Below are 19206 nucleotides of genomic sequence, written 5' to 3'. Positions count from 1 at the left end.
TCAATTCTCTTGTTTTAAAGTTTGGAACATAGACTGATTAGTTATGCATCAAGTGAGCGGGGTTTTGTTTGATTGCAAAATATAGCCATTTATGAAATTTTTGGCCCAAAAAAGTTGCATTTTTTTACATAGGCTAATAAATGATTTTTGAACCATTCATTCAAGAAATGACCAATAAAATAAGTGGATTGGGATCCAGCATAAAAAAAAATATGTTTGTCCATTGGTTAAACTAATCAATGAACACAAAATTTATCATTATTATTGAAGTTACAGTTTTGCCATCCGAATAAATTTAATTATAATGAAAAACTTGTTAAATTTTACGCATGTTCATGCATACAAAAGCCAATTTAGACAAGCGCAACTTTTGTTTATTTATAACATTTCATAAATGGCTATATGATTTCTTACTGAACCATAAAACATGTTTGAAATGTGTAAGAATTAAAAGGTCTGAAACCAACGGTGATGCATAAAAAGCCTATGTAGAAATGGCTGTATTTCTCAGTGAAGATGATAAAATATAAAAAATAAAACCCCGTTCACTTGATGCATAACTAACCAGTCTATGTTCCAAACTTTAAAACAAGAGAATTGATCAAGCCGTTTTGGGATTATACCAAAATTTCTTAGGGGACTTACTTTTTTGGAACCGTTAATTGACTATACATATTATTGGATATTACTCCTTTGTTCACTCTTTCTTTGAATAATATATTTGTTAAAAAGTTTCATTATTTTGAAATGTTTATATGTCCAGGCAAACTGGTTCTGTATTGTCATTCTGTATATCACGGTTGTTTGATGGGATCATTTATTAGTTTTTAAAACAAAACATCATGTACAACCAAATTTTAGGCTTAAACAGCTAAATGTGAGATCATGCTAATGTATACAGATACTTCTGAGTCATTCTCAACTTTTACAAAATTATTCACTTTTATAGCGTTTTTATATCTTTTTCGTATATAAAATGTACCGTATCTATTAATGACAAAATTGGTGGCGCTATTTAGTTACTGAAAATTACTGTTTCAAGCTTTTAATACAAATAATTCCTTTTATTGTTTGATAAAATATATTTATAGAATTTCCTTGTTGCTTGATTCACCTATTCCAGCTGTTTTAATGGCAGTATTAATCACCTACCCCTTGCAAATAAAGAAGTATGATTTAGGATAAATAGCGCCATCTATGGTTCGCATTTAGTTAATAATGAAGCCAATTCTATATACATCAAACAATCGTGGTATTGCACCTGTATCCTATAACTTCCATACGCATAGCAGGGTGCCACTGGAATGTTAAAATCATGACGCGGAAATACCGGGCGATGACTTGATTGATGGCGTTTTCTACCACAGTTGTCCGATCAGTGTTGGCATTGAAAGTCTGCAAATAAAATATAAACATGTCAATCCCAACTGCTGTAAATCATAAGATATAACACTTTGATATAATTAGAACGTTTTATTCATATAAAGATTAACTACTTTGTATCATATTATAAATAGGGTAATGTTGTTTGTGGCCAGTTCGTCAAAAAACTTTTTCTAATTTACGACACACACGAGAAGAAAGGTTAGATTTACGGGAGTTAAAAAAACGATGAAAATGATATGAAAATTAGGTTGGTTACTATAAAATCCCAGCAAGCATGTCTAGGCGTACAGGAGATGGGGACGACATGGGATGCGATACACGGGGATCGGGACGGGGATACAATACAGGACCGGAATGAGGAAACCCGGTGAGGAAATTTCTTATGGTCGGGTTTAGAAGAGGATGGAATGGGGGTTAAAAGGAAGTAAAAAGATGATAAAATAGCAACAATGTTATTGCAGTGCATACTCGACACCCGGGACTCGACACTTTACTTTTAAAGTCTTGCGAAATTCAATAGGATATTGCAACTATCCCTCATACCTATTGAGCATGTTGAGTGATTCATTCTGTTTAATGATCGTTCGCGGTGTATCCCGCTAGTTTGCTTAACATACAATAAATCTCAGCCTCTTTTTCTTTTAAACTAAAATATTGTTAACATCAGGCTGTATGCATCTGGCCAGTGTGAACTCGGCCCGTTGAGAACCCTTGGGCCAAGATCTGTACAGGACAAATCTAATCACCTTATTCAAAACAAAGATGAAGCCGGAAAAGCTCAATACCACTAATTGTCTATTACACAAAATGGCAAATGGCTAATTTTATGCGGGATTTTCTCATATTCAGAACTCTCACAGTCAAACGCCATACAATTCCAGATGAAACTAGATGATTTAGATGCCACATGAACTTTTTCTGGTTTAAACGCACTGAACCGTTGATACCTTAAAATGCCAGTGCGCCCACAAAGCTGAAAGTTATAATTAGGTAGGGCGCAATAACATAATGAAAGCTGATGAATTTTAGTAATACTGACAGAAATTGTTGAAGCATCAAACCCCAAAATGCACTTTTTTGCTATATAACTTGGTCAATTTCAGTAATTTTAAAGCAGCCATATCAGATGCCACACAAACAAATAGTTCCTCGTCGTATTTTCAAGCATCGCCCAGACCTATTAATGGTATATTGTATATAACCGAAAAAGGTAATGTTCTTACCACAGTAACATTTGACAATGTGTAATCTTTCAAGGCATTGACATCTGACCCAAATTTAACCTGGAATGTTTTTATCCATTGATCAACTGTGGGAGCACCTTGAGTCTTAATGCCAGTAATAACAACAGGTGATAGGAAGTCAACTTGTAGCCAGCAAGGTAGTGAGCGCGATGCGGCAGCCCAGAATCCAGTATAGTTGAGTCTTCCCTTGTAAGGTGCGATGTCTCCAAAGGCCCAGGTGCTAGATGCAGTAAATTGATTGTCAGTAACAGAACCATCCTCTAGGCCAAGTGGTCCAGGAATTCCAGATACAACTGTTAAAATTGGTATTGATATATTATATGATTATTATGTGAAAGATAAAGGCGTTGGCTATCTAACATTAGCATACAAACTTTGTGTTGATGGCAACTAAGCAATTGAATATATGAATACAAAACCCACCCAAGTCCATACTTGGGGCAAATTTAGTTAGGGCATGGTACTTTTTTGAGGTGCGGCCTTTCCTAGAGTTGGGGTAGTATTGTACTCTATGCTACTGATGACTTCCATTACACCAAACTTGTACAGATGACACATATGTCCAGGTCGACAAAAAAACGTCACTGGCTATATCATGAAGTTATTTGAATGAAGACATTTATTTTGATCCATTTGTTCAAGACGATAACTTTTCTGCCTTTATATTACTGATCTCCTACTGTACAACCAGCGTGAATCTCTTCATTCCTTTACATTGTTTCATAAATGTATTTATTCAATTACTTTCAGCATTGGGCTATTCCAGTTGAAATCTCCCTGTGGAAGATTTTGGAAATATCTTCCAAAAGGGGGAGTATGTTTTTCAAATGTAATTGGTCAGAGTTAATCATTTTGAAACCCATACTCCCCCTGTATTATGGCTTTACTTATCTTCCACAAGTGGAGTGAGTATTTCAATTGAAAGTACCCAATTGCCTATTTTATCTAGCTAAATCTTCCACAGGGGTAGTGTGGATTTCAACTGGAATAGCCCATTGTTGTCTTCATACCTGATTCACACATTGTACCAGTGTAACATGGTAAGCATGTACAGGTATCGGGTGCTGTGCAGGTCCCACCAATCTCACAACCTTTTGTACATATTGCTGAGGGGGAAGAAAGAGCACAATTTTATATCAATTAAAGTACATGGGGATTTAACTTCAAAATTACATTTCAAACAACTGAAGTCCAGAACAACTTTTAAAACTGGACCTTCGTCTATTCAATTGCTTGTAACTTTACTTCTTGAGATCACATTGGATTCAATGTGGTGTCATAATGTGCAGGATTAGATAGTGCATCTATTAAAAAAACAAATTTACCACATTATGGTTCAGTTTTGAAATTGTGATTATTTTTCCAAGTGTAAGGATACTTTTTGGCGCAGTATAGATCTAATACGTTGTGATATTGCCTATATTGGGGTCCATAGAACAATAGTTGTAAAATCTTGGAACATTCTTACTCAATTAGCTAATTAATTTAAAATAAAAATGACATAATTATCCATTGACTTGATTGCAGGGTACTTTGTGCACCATTTATCTGATTTCCTATAACTGACTTAGTAAGATAAGTAAGGTGTACATTATTCAGTATCGAAGTTACGTACAACGGGATCACGCGCCAGAGTAATGAACTACGATCAAAACAATCACCACACAAAGTATATGGTACTCGAAGGATATCAAAATAGCGTGATCCGGTAACCAAGAGAATTACGTAACCACTTCGATGCTGAATAGGGGCTAGGACTACAACTACTGCACTGAAAATTCAGCAACTCAAGGCAAGCAGTTATTGATTTATTGATCAAATAATTGGTTTTCCCTCATTTTGACTGTAACTCCACAACTGTTGTCTGTGTTGAAATTTCCAATGCAGTAGTTGTAGTGCTTGCCCCTATAATATACATATCTTACTTGTCACCAATGCGCTATAATTTTTGAGAAAAATGCAAAAACAGGCACAAAATTGGCCAGGATTGTAGTACCCCCTTAAGGTCAAATTTACATTAGAATGCAATGCGGGCTATCTACAAATTCTATATAACATGCTTAAGAGGTTGCTTACACTTGATGGTCTTTTGTGCATAATCAAGTATGTTCAAAGGTGTCCAGGCTACATATATTTTTCAGTTAACTAAAAATTTTCCTGTTCCAAATTAATCATGTTTAGACCAGTAAATAATGTCTTATTCTTCGTTGTATTCATCTGCTACTATTTTCATTCAAGACATTTTGGCATTTCTCCTTTAAATTAATAATGGCCCCTTTTGTATAATAATCTTGTCCAAAGTCCAAACAAAATCAACAAACCTGTTTCACAATGAGCATCTACATATCCAATCACACATTTACAGCTAAAGCCATTCACAAGATTCTCACATGTGCCTCCATTTAGACATGCTCCCGAAGAACACTCATCAATGTCTGAAATGATGAAATAAAATACATCTTCTATCAATGTACTCCATATTCCAGAAAAATACAGAACTAATTTTTTGGGATTAAAAATATTATCCTGTTTTGCCAAATGAAACATAGCTAAATCCTAATCCTTTAGTTAGTCCTAATTTCAATAAAAGTAAAATTTTAATATTTGGCCAATTTTTGGAAATAAGGGCCAAAAACGTGTGTTTTAGGGTGTTTTTCGTATGCTGTGACAATTAAGCCCAACGACTAGTAATAAGACTAATTTCAGTTTTTGTATTCTAATTCTGGGAAAAGATATGTTTCATTTTTATATCATTTAATTATAGTAATAAAAAAGAAGTGAAATTTTGTCAAATATTCAAGATTTTGAGTGCTTAGTCTGGTTCCAAGTCTTTGATTTTTGTGACTCGATTGTCAGAAAACATGCCAAAAATGCATGTTTTTGGCTCGTTTTTCAAGAAATTAGTAAAATAGTAAACTTTTTCTTTTATCCCCCAGTTAGTACTTAATAAATGATTAGGATTAAAATACCGTAAAACCCCGTCTACAAGCATATAGAGTGCCTCTGATGAAAGCTACATTAATCCAGGCGCCATTATGGAATTTGAACAAATAAATTACGGATCTAAGCATAATACAAACAAGTAATATTTTAAGACCAATTTATTATATTGGTATATTAACGCTTGCATCGAATTAATTTAGCTTTCATAAAAATCACTATATATGCTTGTAGACGGGGTTTTACGGTAGGTTTTATTTGGCAGACCTTGATAATATTCTTTTAATCCCAAAAAATCAGTGCTGTATTTTTCTGGAATGGAGAATACTTCAACACACTGGCTGTATACAATACTAAATATACCTACCAGTACAATGTACACCTACATATCCAGGAAGACAGTGACAGATGTAGCTGGCCACACCTTCCACACATTTACCTCCATTCTGACACGGGTCTGAAGAACACTCGTCAAAATCTGAAATGAAACGCCATATCAAATTGTGGCATGTTACCTATTGCTGAATGAAAATATATCTGGGAGTAGAATTATACTTTATAATGAAGCTGGATGTTAGCTTTTTTTAAATCCAATTTTGTTCCCTTCCCTATTTTTTGCTATACTTCATTCATTTGCTATGAATGATTTAACAAACATAAAAATCCACGTTTTAATCACTTGATCATTAGATTTAGGAGAACACGTTGCTTAGTTCAAGTTAGAGTAATCGGTATGGCGCTAAGACTCGGTGTATTATATGTGTTCCGAATTTCGAGCCCCGTAGTACAAGGCGCTATCGGGTGTTTTTTAGTTAGCATCTTGTTCTGCTACATTAGTGGAACCAATGTATATGCCTCTGTGCTTCCCACGAGGGATCAAAGGTTATAATGTGGCCAATATTATTTGTTCTATCAATTGTAATATACCTTGTATTATTCTTCTCATTGATAAGAATTAAAAAAAGTCAGCTGTCATTAATGCCCAGGAGTTATAGAGTAAACTAGATCAAATGTCAAATATCTCATGCACAGAGGCCAAATTTTCAAAATGCACTGATTCAATCGCAGATTGTCTCAAGTTAACCCTCTTGGCGAACGAAATAGGAGAATAATTTGCTTGCACTATTTAAACACAATGTGTGTACATCCACATCACAAGGATGCATCCGCCAGCCACCACATGCGTCCCCCCACTACCAGCTAGGAACAAACACCAGACCCATGCTACGTGGAGGCCACTCCATATAATCCCAAAGCCACATTACCTAGGAATACAGAAAACACTATAAATCAATGATATAGTTTTAGATGCCGTCTACCGGATTATTTATTTTAGAAACCATAGTCAAAACCTGCAATATAAATTTACCAACGAACCCTAGTATGTGATTGGGGGAATTTCAATAGCACATTCCTTCATCTATGTTTCAAACCAATTTAAAAGTATGAACAAACTGTTTTACAAACTTCAAAAATATATTTGAAATATGAAAAAAAAACTGATTTTTTTTCTGGAATTTCACAAATCAAGGTAGGTATTGTTCTGCAGTAAACGCCTTTTTTCATGTTTTCAAAATTGGTGCATTGTTGGTCTTAAGGTTTATATATCAAGTCAATGAAAATCTCTCTTATACATGTTATACATTTTTCAAAAGTCTGATGAAGAAATTTTTACGGATTCACCATTGAAAATTTGCCAATTTATGACCTCGCACATCCCCAAAGTGAAAGTGACAATTGAATATATGAATACAAAAGCCACCTAAGTCCATACTTTGGCCAAATTGAGTTAAGCATGGGAAATTGTTGCTATACATAGGCCTGTCATATGCATGAAAGAACAACTCAAATTCATTCTCTGTGTCTATTGGGCATGTGAAAAATAGCATGCATGAAAGAATCACCCAATTCCATGATTTGAGTCTTGTAACACATTGATTGAAATCCAGTATGTATAAAAGTCCACTTGTAACACATTCATTGCTAGAGAATGACTTTTGAACAAAAAATGGGTTTAATAAAGGAAAGTGTGTGGTTTATATTACATGGCAGAATGCTTATCAACATTATACATACCTGTGTGCTTTATTTTGTATTATCTTACTAGTGGTAATCTCATTCTAACATTGTTGTCTTTGTATATGATTCAAAAGACCACCTAAGTCCAAAATTTAAAATGAACCCCACGAAGTCCCTGAAATGCTAATCGTCATACCTAATACAGGTTAATCCACTCATTTGCACGTAAAACTTACCATATTGACCAGGTAAATCTAACTGAAGGAATTAAAATGATACACGGGTTTTTCTCTCAAAATAACTTCGCATGGACTTAGGTGGCTTTTGTATTCATGTATTCAATTGTTTAAATATGTCTCATTTGTTTGGTGTGTTATATCACAATTGTGCTTCTTGAATATGTATATGTATGTTATTTACAATGAAGGATGGTTTATGTACTTGTGAAATTTACTAACCTATTTCACAATGTACACCAACATATCCAGCAAGACAGCTACAGCTGTATCCATTCACATTATCCATACATGTCCCTCCATTCTGACAGTGGCCTGAAGAGCACTCGTTTATATCTGCAATGATACCGTCAATTTTTTTATCACATAAGAAGAGGGTCGTTCAAAAGTTCTGTTTTAACCTTCATATCTCTGCTTTTGAAAAAAGTTAAATGAAAATAAATAAATTATTTAAAAAAAAAGAAGAAAAAAGTTCCAAAGCCTTTATCAAACGGAATTTACAGCTTAAAAATTGAAGAAGAAAAAAAGAATCCCGACCTACATACCTTTTTTTATGTTACGCCAATCAAATAATTTGTAGACCTAAATCAGAAACATGTGTTTGTGGACTTAACACGGTTTGGAAATAATCTCTTCATTATTATGTATGTTGTTTACAATGACGGATGGTTTATGTACTTGTGAAATTTACTAACCTACTTCACAATGTACACCTACATATCCAGCAAGACAGCTACAGCTGTATCCATTCACACTATCCGTACATGTCCCGCCATTCTGACAGGGGTCTGAAGAGCACTCGTTTATATCTGCAATGATACCCGTCAATTTTTTATCACATAAGAAGAGGGTCGTTCAAAAGTTCTGTTTTAACCTTCATATCTCTGCTTTTGAAAAAAGTTAAATGAAAATAAATAAATTATAAAAAAAAGAAGAAAAAAGTTCCAAAGCCTTTATCAAACGAAATGTACAGCTTAAAAATTGAAGGAAAAAAAAAAAAAGAATCCTGACCTACGTACCCTTTTTTATTATACGCCAATCAAACACGTTTTAGGCCCAAATCAGAAACATGTGTTTGTGGACTTAACACGGTTTGGAAATAATCTCTTCATTATTATGTATGTTGTTTACAATGACGGATGGTTTATGTACTTGTGAAATTTACTAACCTACTTCACAATGTACACCAACATATCCAGCAAGACAGCGACAGGTGTATCCATTCACACTATCCATACATGTCCCTCCACTCTGACAGGGGTCTGAAGAGCACTCGTTTATATCTGCAATGATACACATCAATTTTTTGCCACATAAGAAGAGGGTCATTCAAAAGTTCTGTTTTAACTTCATATCTCTGCTTTTGAAAAAATGAAAATAAATAAATTGTAAAAAAGAAGAAAAAAAGTTCAAAAGCCTTTATCAAACGAAATTTACAGCTTAATAATTGAAAAAAAAAAGAATCCCGACCTACCTACCCTAATTTTTTTATGTTACGCCAATCAAACAATTTTTAGGCCTAAATCAGTAATATGAGTTTGAAGACATAACACGGTTTGGAAATAAGCTCTTCATTATTATGTATGTTGTTTACAATGAAGAATGGTTTATGTACTTGTGAAATTCACTAACCTATTTCACAATGTACACCAACATATCCAGCAAGACAGCTACAGCTGTATTCATTCACACTATCCATACATGTCCCTCCATTCTGACAGGGGTCTGAAGAGCACTCGTTAATATCTGTAATGATACACGTCAATTTTTTTATCACATAAGAAGAGGGTCATTCAAAAGTTCTGTTTTAAACTTCATATCTCTGTATTTACATTTAGCCATACATTTTAAAGCGTACACCGACGTTTTGCTCCGCACCCTTGGGTGGCAGAAGGTTCATGATCGCCGCTCCATTCATTTGAATGTCATGGTTTTCAAAAGTCTTACACGCAGTCTTCCTTCAAATCTGTGCAATATTTTTAATTACGTTCATAAAACCAATAACCATGTGACGAGAGCATGCTCTCAGATCTGGTCACCCCTTCATGCAAAAATAATTCTGACAAACGCAAATTTATATCACGAGGGGTGGTGTCTTTTAATGAATTACCTCAATTAGCAAAAAATCCCCTTCCAGTAAGTCTCGGAGAATTCAAGCATATTTTATATTCATAACACCATTTTTAGTTCATTACTTTTCCTCGTGCACTTTTGATATTCAAAATGTTCCTTCACAATATGTGCATCTAATGTAATCCCAGCTGGCATGGGTATTTAAAGGTATTTGTACATAGTGTTTTTATAAAGTATTTTGTACGTGCAATATATGTTATTATCTGTATTTCTCATATTTTTATTTTAATGTATGTGTTAAAAACAAATTTTGATGTACTTTGTTTTGACCCCTGGGCACCCATGAAAAACAGTGCTTGCACTGATGGGGTTTCCACAGGCAAAATAAGAACTAATAAATAAATAAATAAATAAATACACTTACTGATGATTGTAGTTGAACTCTTGTCCACATCCTTATTCCAACCCTATTCCTAACTAATAGGCTGTCATAAACGACAACGACATGGGAGCCTGCTACCCTGAAGAGTATCATTAGACATTTATTCAAATATGTGACCGTACACTACCAATGAACCGTAAATTCCTCCCCGGTCAATTTAGTTTTATTTCATGTTTAGAAAATATCTATCATAAGCTTTAAAATGGTATATCATTTGACTTCAAACGATATCCAGAAGCGGGGTTATGATTTGTTGAACTTTGCTCCTTCAACAAAATAGTACCCTTTTCGATTCTACGTGTGTCTCTTTTTTCCACATTGCTGGTAATAAATATCAAACAGTCATAAATGGCGGTCATTTCAAATCATCCCCAAGTCAACGAGGTTCAGGAATGTCCTCTCATTGTTAATTGTTGGTTATACATACCTAGACAAAATATAATGCTTTGTAACCCACCACTTGAACAGGATTTAGCCAAAGCAAACAAAGACCAGAGCTAAGAAATAGGTAGAAGCTTATTATCCTCTTCAACAATAGGAATATTGATCGGTTTAAAAGATGTTTGACTATCATCATCATCATAAACGCTTCTCGTCAGCAGTTTGACATAGCGCCATCAATAAAGTTATTCCAGGTAGGTCTCTCTCTCGAAAGTTTAGTCGCTTTCTTAGTGGTTAAGTCTTAATTGATTTCTTTCAGCTCTTTTTGAATTGCTGATATCCACGTAGTGTTTGGTTTCCCTCTTGGTTTCCCTACAACACAAACTCAGTGTAATCCAGACACTTATGGACAGGAAAGATAAAGTTGTCACCGAGGAGAAAGATAGAGAGTTGGAGGAAACAAGAATAAAGGAATCGCTGTCTCGCTGTGGATACCCGGAGTGGGCATTTAAATCTGTTCAAAAACCGAGCAAGCCCGTAGTTAAAGATCAGTCGCAAACAAAAAGCCGCGGCTTTGTGTGTCTCCCATACAAACAGGGTCTTTCGGAAAAGACAAAGAGAATCTTTAAGAAGCACGGTTACCAAGCAAATTTCAAGCCACACAAAACACTCAGAAACCATCTAGTTCACCCCAAAGATAAACGGGACGTCAAAACTACAGCTGATTGTGTTTATGAAATCCCATGCTTAGGTTGCCCAAAATCTTACATCGGTGAAACTTCAAGACTCTTTGGTACAAGAATGAAAGAGCACAAATCTGAATCAGACGCAGCTTCGGAAAAACCCTACACCAGGGCACAAAGAAAAACATCGGTTGAAAGCGCCCCTAGAAAATCCGCTCTCACGGACCATGTCGCTGAAGACAATCACGTGATCGGTTGGGACGAAGCCAAGATAAAAGACATTGAAACCAACAGAAAAAGAAGGCATATAAAGGAGTCAATTTGGATACGAAAGAGGGGGCAGGCTAACACTCTCAACAGGGATTGTGGAAACTACTTCCTTCCGCACATTTATGATCAGCTACTAACAGCGCCACCTACGTCAGCTACCAACAGGAAGCAACAGACGTCTAAGGTCAAAGCTGGTCATTCAATTTGAGAAAGTGCTGTGATACAGCACGAAACGTCATTGAGGTATGTTAACATCGCCTATTTTACTGGATTTGTTTTAGAACAATGTAAATAATTCCCTCTTGGTTGTTTTACGTGTCGTTCGTATTCTTGAAGAGCTTGCTTTGCTGGGGTATCATCAGGTTGTCTTAGGAGGTGTCCCAAAGGAGCCGCCTTTTCATGATTTTACAGTTTAAATTAATAAAGCCATCACTGAAAGGAAGCTCATCGTTACAGGTCTTAAAATCAGATACTTGTCGCACCAACTTGAGGTACCTATGAATACGACCTTCATGCACATTTTATACTGTAACTCAGAATACAATTTAGGACATTTACGGCTCATTCGTCGTGTACGGTCACATATAGGACGCGATCATATAGCACGCGATGGACTGCATCTCAAAAGAAGTGGAACTACAACTTTGGCGAAGAATTTCTTTTTTAAGATACATGACAGCCAGCAGCTTGAACACTTGAACAATGTAACCATATGCAAAGATAATAATTCTAATGTGTAGTAATTGCTCAAACAAAATAATCAAATTTAAATATTTTGCAACAAATGTAGTCTTGATTTCCATGCTAATTGCATTGATATTTCTGATGTTGATAAATCTAAAACATGGTTTTGCAAATGTTGTTTCTGTAAGACCTGTAACGATGAGCTTCCTTTCAGTGATGGCTTTATTAATTTAAACTGTAAATTGCAAAAGGGATTAAAAATAGCTCATCTAAACATCCGAAGTCTAATCAATAAAGTAGATTATGTCAATCTTCTTTTCAATTTACATGATAATGGTATCGATGTGCTTTGTTTAACAGAAACTTGGCTTACAAATGAAATTGATAATTCAGAGATTAACATAAATGGCTATATTAGTGTATGCATCTTTGTAAGCTATCATAACACTACCATAAAGCATGGCCTTTCCTAGGATCTTCCTGTCCTTACTGATGACACTCTAACCATTTTAGCCAGGTATATTCCAGGAAAGAACTAACACTTTTTCCTTCCAAGACCACACTTGGTATGTATGTTACTTTGGATGAAATAAGTGAAAAAAACCCACGGGCATCCTCAACTTTTTTCTCTAAATCCAAGATGGCAGCCTAAATCCCGGAATTCCACTAAAATCCAACTCTATATGACTACATTAGAAAAAAAATGAAATGACACAGTGAATCCATGTGTCATTGTGGTCATAGTATACAACTTCTAAAAATTCAAAGGTGCTTGTGCGTTCATTGAACCATGATGATCAAAATAGATCTAGGGGCCACTGCAAAAGTGTACTTGAGTCCAAAATGGCGGCCAAATTCGCAAACGGGCCAATCCATGCTAATTTAATACTTACCGAGTGTACAACCAACCTCTTGGATGTTGTTCAACAATTGGTCATAGAGGTTTTAGAAGTAGTATACTATAACCATAATGACACATGGATTCATTGTGTCATTTCATCATTTTGGGTCATATAGTTTGTGCACATTCGCTCTCCCTTGGTGATGTTGTGCCACACTGTGCTGTTTTTGAATAGGCCCCTAATATAATAAACAGGACATTTCCCTGCCTGAGAACTAAACACCTTGCTTTGATAAAAAAAAAAATAATATCACAATAGCACTGGATATTTAAAATTATGTTATTTGATTTATGACAATAAATTATTTAATAAAACATCGGAAAAAATCAGATGGTCCCAGGTTTTCGAACTGGAACCACCTGATCGCCCTAACCACTAGGCCAGCGGGACTCTGCTGTAAATCACTGTGTGAAAGTACAGTATCTATTATATGAAAAATTGATGTAAAATTCACACAAAATGCTTTTTGAGTGATTACAAAGATAATTAAATACTTTTCATTCGGGGGCTATGTGGATTTTTTTTTAAATGTATTCCTTGTACAGTGACATTTCACAATAAAATGTCCATTGGAAACAAAGGTGTGGGGTTCAGAATTTGGGGTCTAGGGCATCTCAGAATATGCTAGGGTATATTGGACAGTTGATTTGAAAAAGTGATTCGCAGATATGGCTGCAAAAGTCTTCAAAAAATCTGGATATCAGCATTCTTTCTAATAATTTTGGCTATGAAATAGCGGGTAAAATGAAACGAGAATGTGTTTTTTTTATTATCAAACAATGATCGACTGTATATGATTGGTGTAACCTTTTGAATTACCGAGGTTTTTTAAATATTAAACATAGGACAGTATTACATTTAGCATGGTTTTAGATATTTTTTTACCCAACGAAAAATATCATGGAACAATAGAAATTCATGTATTTTAGAGTTTCGTGTAAATATATTCGCGCAGAGCATCTCTTTAGAGTTGTATTTTTAATGTGTTTCATGGAAATATAGTCTCGCGGAGCATCTGTTTAGTCTTCTTTATCAGTCGTTATTGTTAAAACTTGCTGGTCACGGCTACCGCGTGACTCTAATAATGCCAATGGGTAATCAGGGATGGTTTATAGAAATCTGTTAATTGGCATTATTCGGAAATTACGACCAAAACTATAATTGAAGACCGAATTAAAAGGCTAGTTTGCGTCTGACGTCAGGGCAAATGTGAGATGTGATTGGTTGCTGACCTGCGCAGTACAGCATTTGTGGTGTAGTTGACAGGACGTCATACGCAAACTAGTCTTTTTAATTCGGTCTTCAATTATAAGGGGGTTTCACTTTCTTCAGAAGGGGTGGGTCACGAATATGTTTGTGAGCGGAGTCAATTTTTTGTGATTCCCTATCGCGGGTGGACATTTTGTATGACTCACCTCTATCTTGAGTTTTTATCACCCCCCCTTCCGCACACACCAAAGTAAATTATTCCAAAAAGATTACCGGAAATGTGTCTCCTTTTGGAAAGAAGCCGCACGTACGTTTGCACATGAAAATTGTTATTGTAATAAAGCGCAAAGAATGTATGCGCAGTGCGCAAACATTTGGATTGTAACTGTAAAGATTTCCCACATTATCACCCATAGTGGGTAGGAGAACATGAAAACTAATATGAGATACTGTATTAGGATCACATATTAAGTATCATGTGAGAGTATACTCTTGTACTCCAGAAGACAGGATCACATATTAAATATTTGACACCATAGAATATAAAAACTAGTAATTTGATAAGTTAAAATAAGATTTTTAACGGAATAAATCTAAATAATATGATTATGCAGTTTATTCCTTTAAATATTTACCCCATAATTTCCCTGCCCTCTATCGGGTGCTAATTTAAAGTTTAAGCTTGATTGCTATTGTTTCTTTGTAAGCCTGCGGCGCAACCTTGAACAATATTGTCTCTTTGTAAGCCTGCGGCGCAACCTTGAACAATATTGTCCTTGAGATAACGTTTTAAACAGGTTATATATATTTTGGGTTTTGGTTTAGATAAAAACGTTTTAATAACATTAAATGTTGGGTTATATAAAGGTCATGAAAACGTTTTAAAACGTTTGGTATGAAAATACACTGCAATAATGTTTTTATAATGTTTTCCAAATGTTATTGTAAAATATTTTTGCCAACATTTTGTGCCAAATATTTTGTCAACACTTAAATAACATTATGTTAGAATATTTGCAGTATGTTAGCAATTTTTTTTAATGTTATGAAAACGTTTTATACCCTTTAGATGCCCTTTATATAAACCGACATTTAAACATTTTCTTGCAATCTTTTCTAACCTTTTGCGGATGATGTCGAAAACGATTTGTGTTTGCTGGACCGACCTCTGTCTGCCGCTGCGGTGTTTTTGGTGCCGCAACCGCAAACTAAAGGCACCACAACGGCAACGATGCATGTAACAGCAATGAGGGTGATGAAAACGAGCCACACTCCACGGTGCCTCTTTCTTTGTGGTAAAGGGTCTTGATCGCTGGACCTCAGTGGTTCCGAAAGTGGTACTGTTTCCGAAACTTTGCAAATACAAGAAACAAAAGAAACACATGTGAAAATGGTGAAGTGGCACTGTCGCAGAATATGACAGAGAGAAGTATAGTCAGCCTAAACAAAAAAATAAGCAACACGTGTGTTTCCCCTATAAGTGTCTAGCTAGCATTTCTTCAACCAAATATGCCTTTTTATTTGAGGCAGTTAATTTTTCAGGCATACACCTTCATCATGTTTTTATTTTAGGGTAATTTAAAAAGTTCTGCCTCTACCCTCATATCTCAGCTAGTAGATCTTTCCTGTTTCCCATGATTATAGCCTATGGTCTCATCTTGCTTGTTAGAAAATTATGTTTTAATATTTTTCCATATGTTGTAGGCGAAGTAAAAGTAAAAATTAAATCAGGATTTGGTGTCACAGAAATGGAGAAAATCTGTAGTCTGTAGATAATATCAACAAAGAAAATAAGTAGACCAAATTCAAGTGACCATAAAATACCATTAGGAGAGATGGTTTAATATGAAGCTGACAAAACATAAAGTAAAATATCGAAAATTATTTTAAATGACAAAAAAAGCTGCTTCGCTTCAACGAAATCCGTTGCTGCTTAGCAAAGAAGGATTAAGAGAAGATAAAAACATTTTTAAATGCCCAAAAGACATTTATGTAGAAATTATCTGTATTAGAAAAGAGGCTAAAGGGAAGCATTTTAAACATACTTTGGAAATACACTTGGTAACTGAACACCAAGGAAATTAATTGGAAAATAGCAAGTGACAAATAGTTGGGTGTCTTTATTTTTAACTTTCAGCTCTGAGACAGAGCTTAAAAGTCATTTCATAGAGATGGTCCCCAAACAGATTCTCATGCTCTGAAAGACCATTAGACAACAGTATCGGTATTATTTTTTAGTTAAAATTCATTTTTATTGCCGGTCATCTTGTCGTTTGGTTTCACATTGATAATATTTCCGTTATAATCTGTTACCACAGTAACACTTGCATAATTATAGAGTTAATCTCGTAGGAGGAATACATACATATTTCCATGTACATGTTTTATGAATTTTTCCAGTGTGTCAAATTTGGATATTTTAAAGTAAATTTTTAAAACGAAGAAATAAATTCAAAAACTTATTTCTTTTTCAAAGTAAACATTGTTAAAACGAAATATTTCAAGCTTACCCCCCCCCAGCACTACCTGCCGATCTAACATTCTCTCTGATTGGTCAATTACATTATATCATCATTTTAATCACCAATCAGAATGGAGCTTTACAAATAATTCACCCCAATTTTTTGTGTGGTGAAATTATTCTAACAATTTTGCTGATTGGTCCAATTAATAATGAAAACTTCTTTTTGACCAATAGGCACCCAACAAACACAAAACGTTTTCGACATCACTCGCAAATGGTTATAAAAGGTTGTCAGAAAACGTTTAAATGTCGGGTTATATGAAGGGTATATTAAGAGTATAAAACGTTTTCATAACCTTAAAAAACATTTTTGGATAATCTACTGCTCAGCAAACAAAAATGTTTTACAGAACATTTAAATGTCGGGTTATATAAAGGGTATAAAAACGTATTAATAACATTCCAAAAACATTCTTGAAAGTTTGATACAAAACATTCTAAACAGAATGTTATTTTGGAGTTGAAAAAATATTTTGCGAAAAATGTTTGCCCAAAATATTTTCAATAACGTTTTAAAAACATTTTCATGACCTTTATATAACCCGACATTTAAATGTTATTTAAAGGTTTTGAAAAAAACATTTTAAAAACATTTCTGTGTTTGCTGGGTTCAAATATTTTAACATAATATTATTTAAGTATTGACACAATATTTGGCAAAAATGTTTGCAAAAATAATTTACAATAACATTTTTTGAAAACATTTAAAAATATTGTTGTAGTGTGTTTTCATACAAAACGTTTTAAAACGTTATCATGACCTTTATATAACTCGACATTTTAATGTTATTAAAACGTTTTTACCTAAACCAAAAGCCAAAATATAACTATTTTTAAAAAACGTTTTTTAAACGTTTTTGTGTTTGCTGGGCAGGTAGTTCTCACTAGGTTAACAGAATTAGGCGATACAAGGTTACTGGAGACAAAAAAATAAACTATGTGAATAGATATAATTTACTTTATTTTTATGCGTGTCAGGATTTATCCCGGGGATTATTATAGGCTGTTTCAAAAATTAAAGTCGCCGCATGGTATAGTTAAATAAGTTAATCATTGAACATGATATCATTAGCAGAGGATTGACATTATACGCTGATGACAGACAAATAATGTTTCCATCTGTCCTACATCAGCTGACTGTGTGAAGAGTGCTGAGACGACAACACTTGAGCAATGTTGTAACGAGGTTCAGCTAGGTTCAGACATAGATGTCTCATTTCTTGAAACTCAATGCCGAGAAGTCCGTGTGTTCGGTTTCTGCGCTCAACTTACCAAATTCAATCTTCCATCTATCTGTCTACGAATATCACTGGCATTGATATCTTTTTGTGCTGGCCAATCACTTTAAAGAACTTTAGGGGTCATGTTTGACCGCAGCATATAACTATACTGAAAATATTCGCGCAGTTCAGGTGGCTAATATTGCTAAATCTGCCAATTATCAGCTGATAAACATTTGATCGCCGATGAAAATATTCCACTGCGCGATGAGAATTTTCCACGCTGAGCTTCATTTCATACAATACAATACAAAATTCTTACAATGTAAAAGTACAATACAATCATGATAAAATACGTTAAAAAGGGGGAAATTATAAAATAATGAGGGAAAACCCTAGCTCAGATTTCATCTCAGCGCGGCCGCGATGTGGAGTGACGTAGCTAGGTTTAACCGGGATGTATATTAAGATGCAATAATTATAGTTATTTATAATCATAGATTGAGCAACACTTACCTGGAAGAACCTCGTCTTTCTTTGGCTTAGGGTCCTCGAATAAATCTATCCTGCCCGACATTATGCAACAGTGTGGAGTAGTTCCTCTACCCTTTTTTCTACGTCATGTCAGGCTTTGATGAGATGAAATAGCAGTAACGTGCAACCAGGGACCGACGATGTACATTGTACATGTATTTTTACATGATTGTGATTGGTCGAGAAAAACCATACACGAATATGCATGTCAACTCTACCTTGCTCAAAAAATATCCGAACACATAAAACAAAAGTCAATTGAAACTAAATTACAAAATAAAGTAGTAGAATTTTATACCAACTTGAATTTTTAAAAAGGGAGAGCTTATTAAAAGTAATAAAAATTTGTATTAACTTTACCTTCGAAGAACGCGGATCTAAATTTGTCACGTTTTAAACTCGATGATTTGTCATTAAAGTGAGTATTAATATGGGCATAGCTTAGTGGAATAAAATCGC

General features: G+C 34.7%; 1 protein-coding gene across 4 annotated transcripts; it reads right to left on the bottom strand.

Moving 5' to 3' along the window:
* Window positions 1–625: 625 nt before the first annotated feature.
* Window positions 626–18908, bottom strand: LOC140139825 (uncharacterized). Of its 4 annotated transcripts, XM_072161562.1 has the most exons (11): window positions 18730–18906; window positions 15591–15821; window positions 9458–9571; window positions 8995–9108; window positions 8521–8634; window positions 8048–8161; window positions 5938–6048; window positions 4952–5065; window positions 3641–3736; window positions 2610–2923; window positions 630–1395 (listed from the first exon to the last, which is right to left on the bottom strand). In XM_072161562.1, exons 1-11 carry the CDS (start codon window positions 18788–18790, stop codon window positions 1240–1242), a joined length of 1539 nt encoding a protein of 512 aa, XP_072017663.1. In that variant the 5' UTR covers window positions 18791–18906; the 3' UTR covers window positions 630–1239. The 4 variants fall into 4 exon arrangements, with proteins under 4 accessions (XP_072017665.1, XP_072017666.1, XP_072017664.1 ...); XM_072161564.1 differs by lacking the exon at window positions 9458–9571 and having other exon boundaries at window positions 626–1395; window positions 18730–18908; XM_072161563.1 differs by lacking the exon at window positions 8995–9108 and having other exon boundaries at window positions 628–1395; window positions 18730–18907.
* Window positions 18909–19206: the final 298 nt, after the last annotated feature.

The sequence above is a fragment of the Amphiura filiformis genome, chromosome 18, assembly GCF_039555335.1.
Source record: "Amphiura filiformis chromosome 18, Afil_fr2py, whole genome shotgun sequence".
Lineage (NCBI taxonomy): Eukaryota > Metazoa > Echinodermata > Ophiuroidea > Amphilepidida > Amphiuridae > Amphiura > Amphiura filiformis.
This window is presented reverse-complemented; position numbering and strand designations above follow the sequence as displayed.

What these genes read in the sequence shown, in the direction of transcription:
- LOC140139825 (XM_072161562.1), bottom strand. Translation starts at nt 18,790, where the DNA reads ATGTCGGGCAGGATAGATTTATTCGAGGACCCTAAGCCAAAGAAAGAC. An exon ending in AGATGCTCATTGTGAAACAG is followed by an intron (nt 3,737 to 4,951) that starts GTTTGTTGATTT and finishes CTTCCCCCTCAG; the next exon opens with CAATATGTACAAAAGGTTGT. An exon ending in CATTGTCAAATGTTACTGTG is followed by an intron (nt 1,396 to 2,609) that starts GTAAGAACATTA and finishes TTTTATTTGCAG; the next exon opens with ACTTTCAATGCCAACACTGA.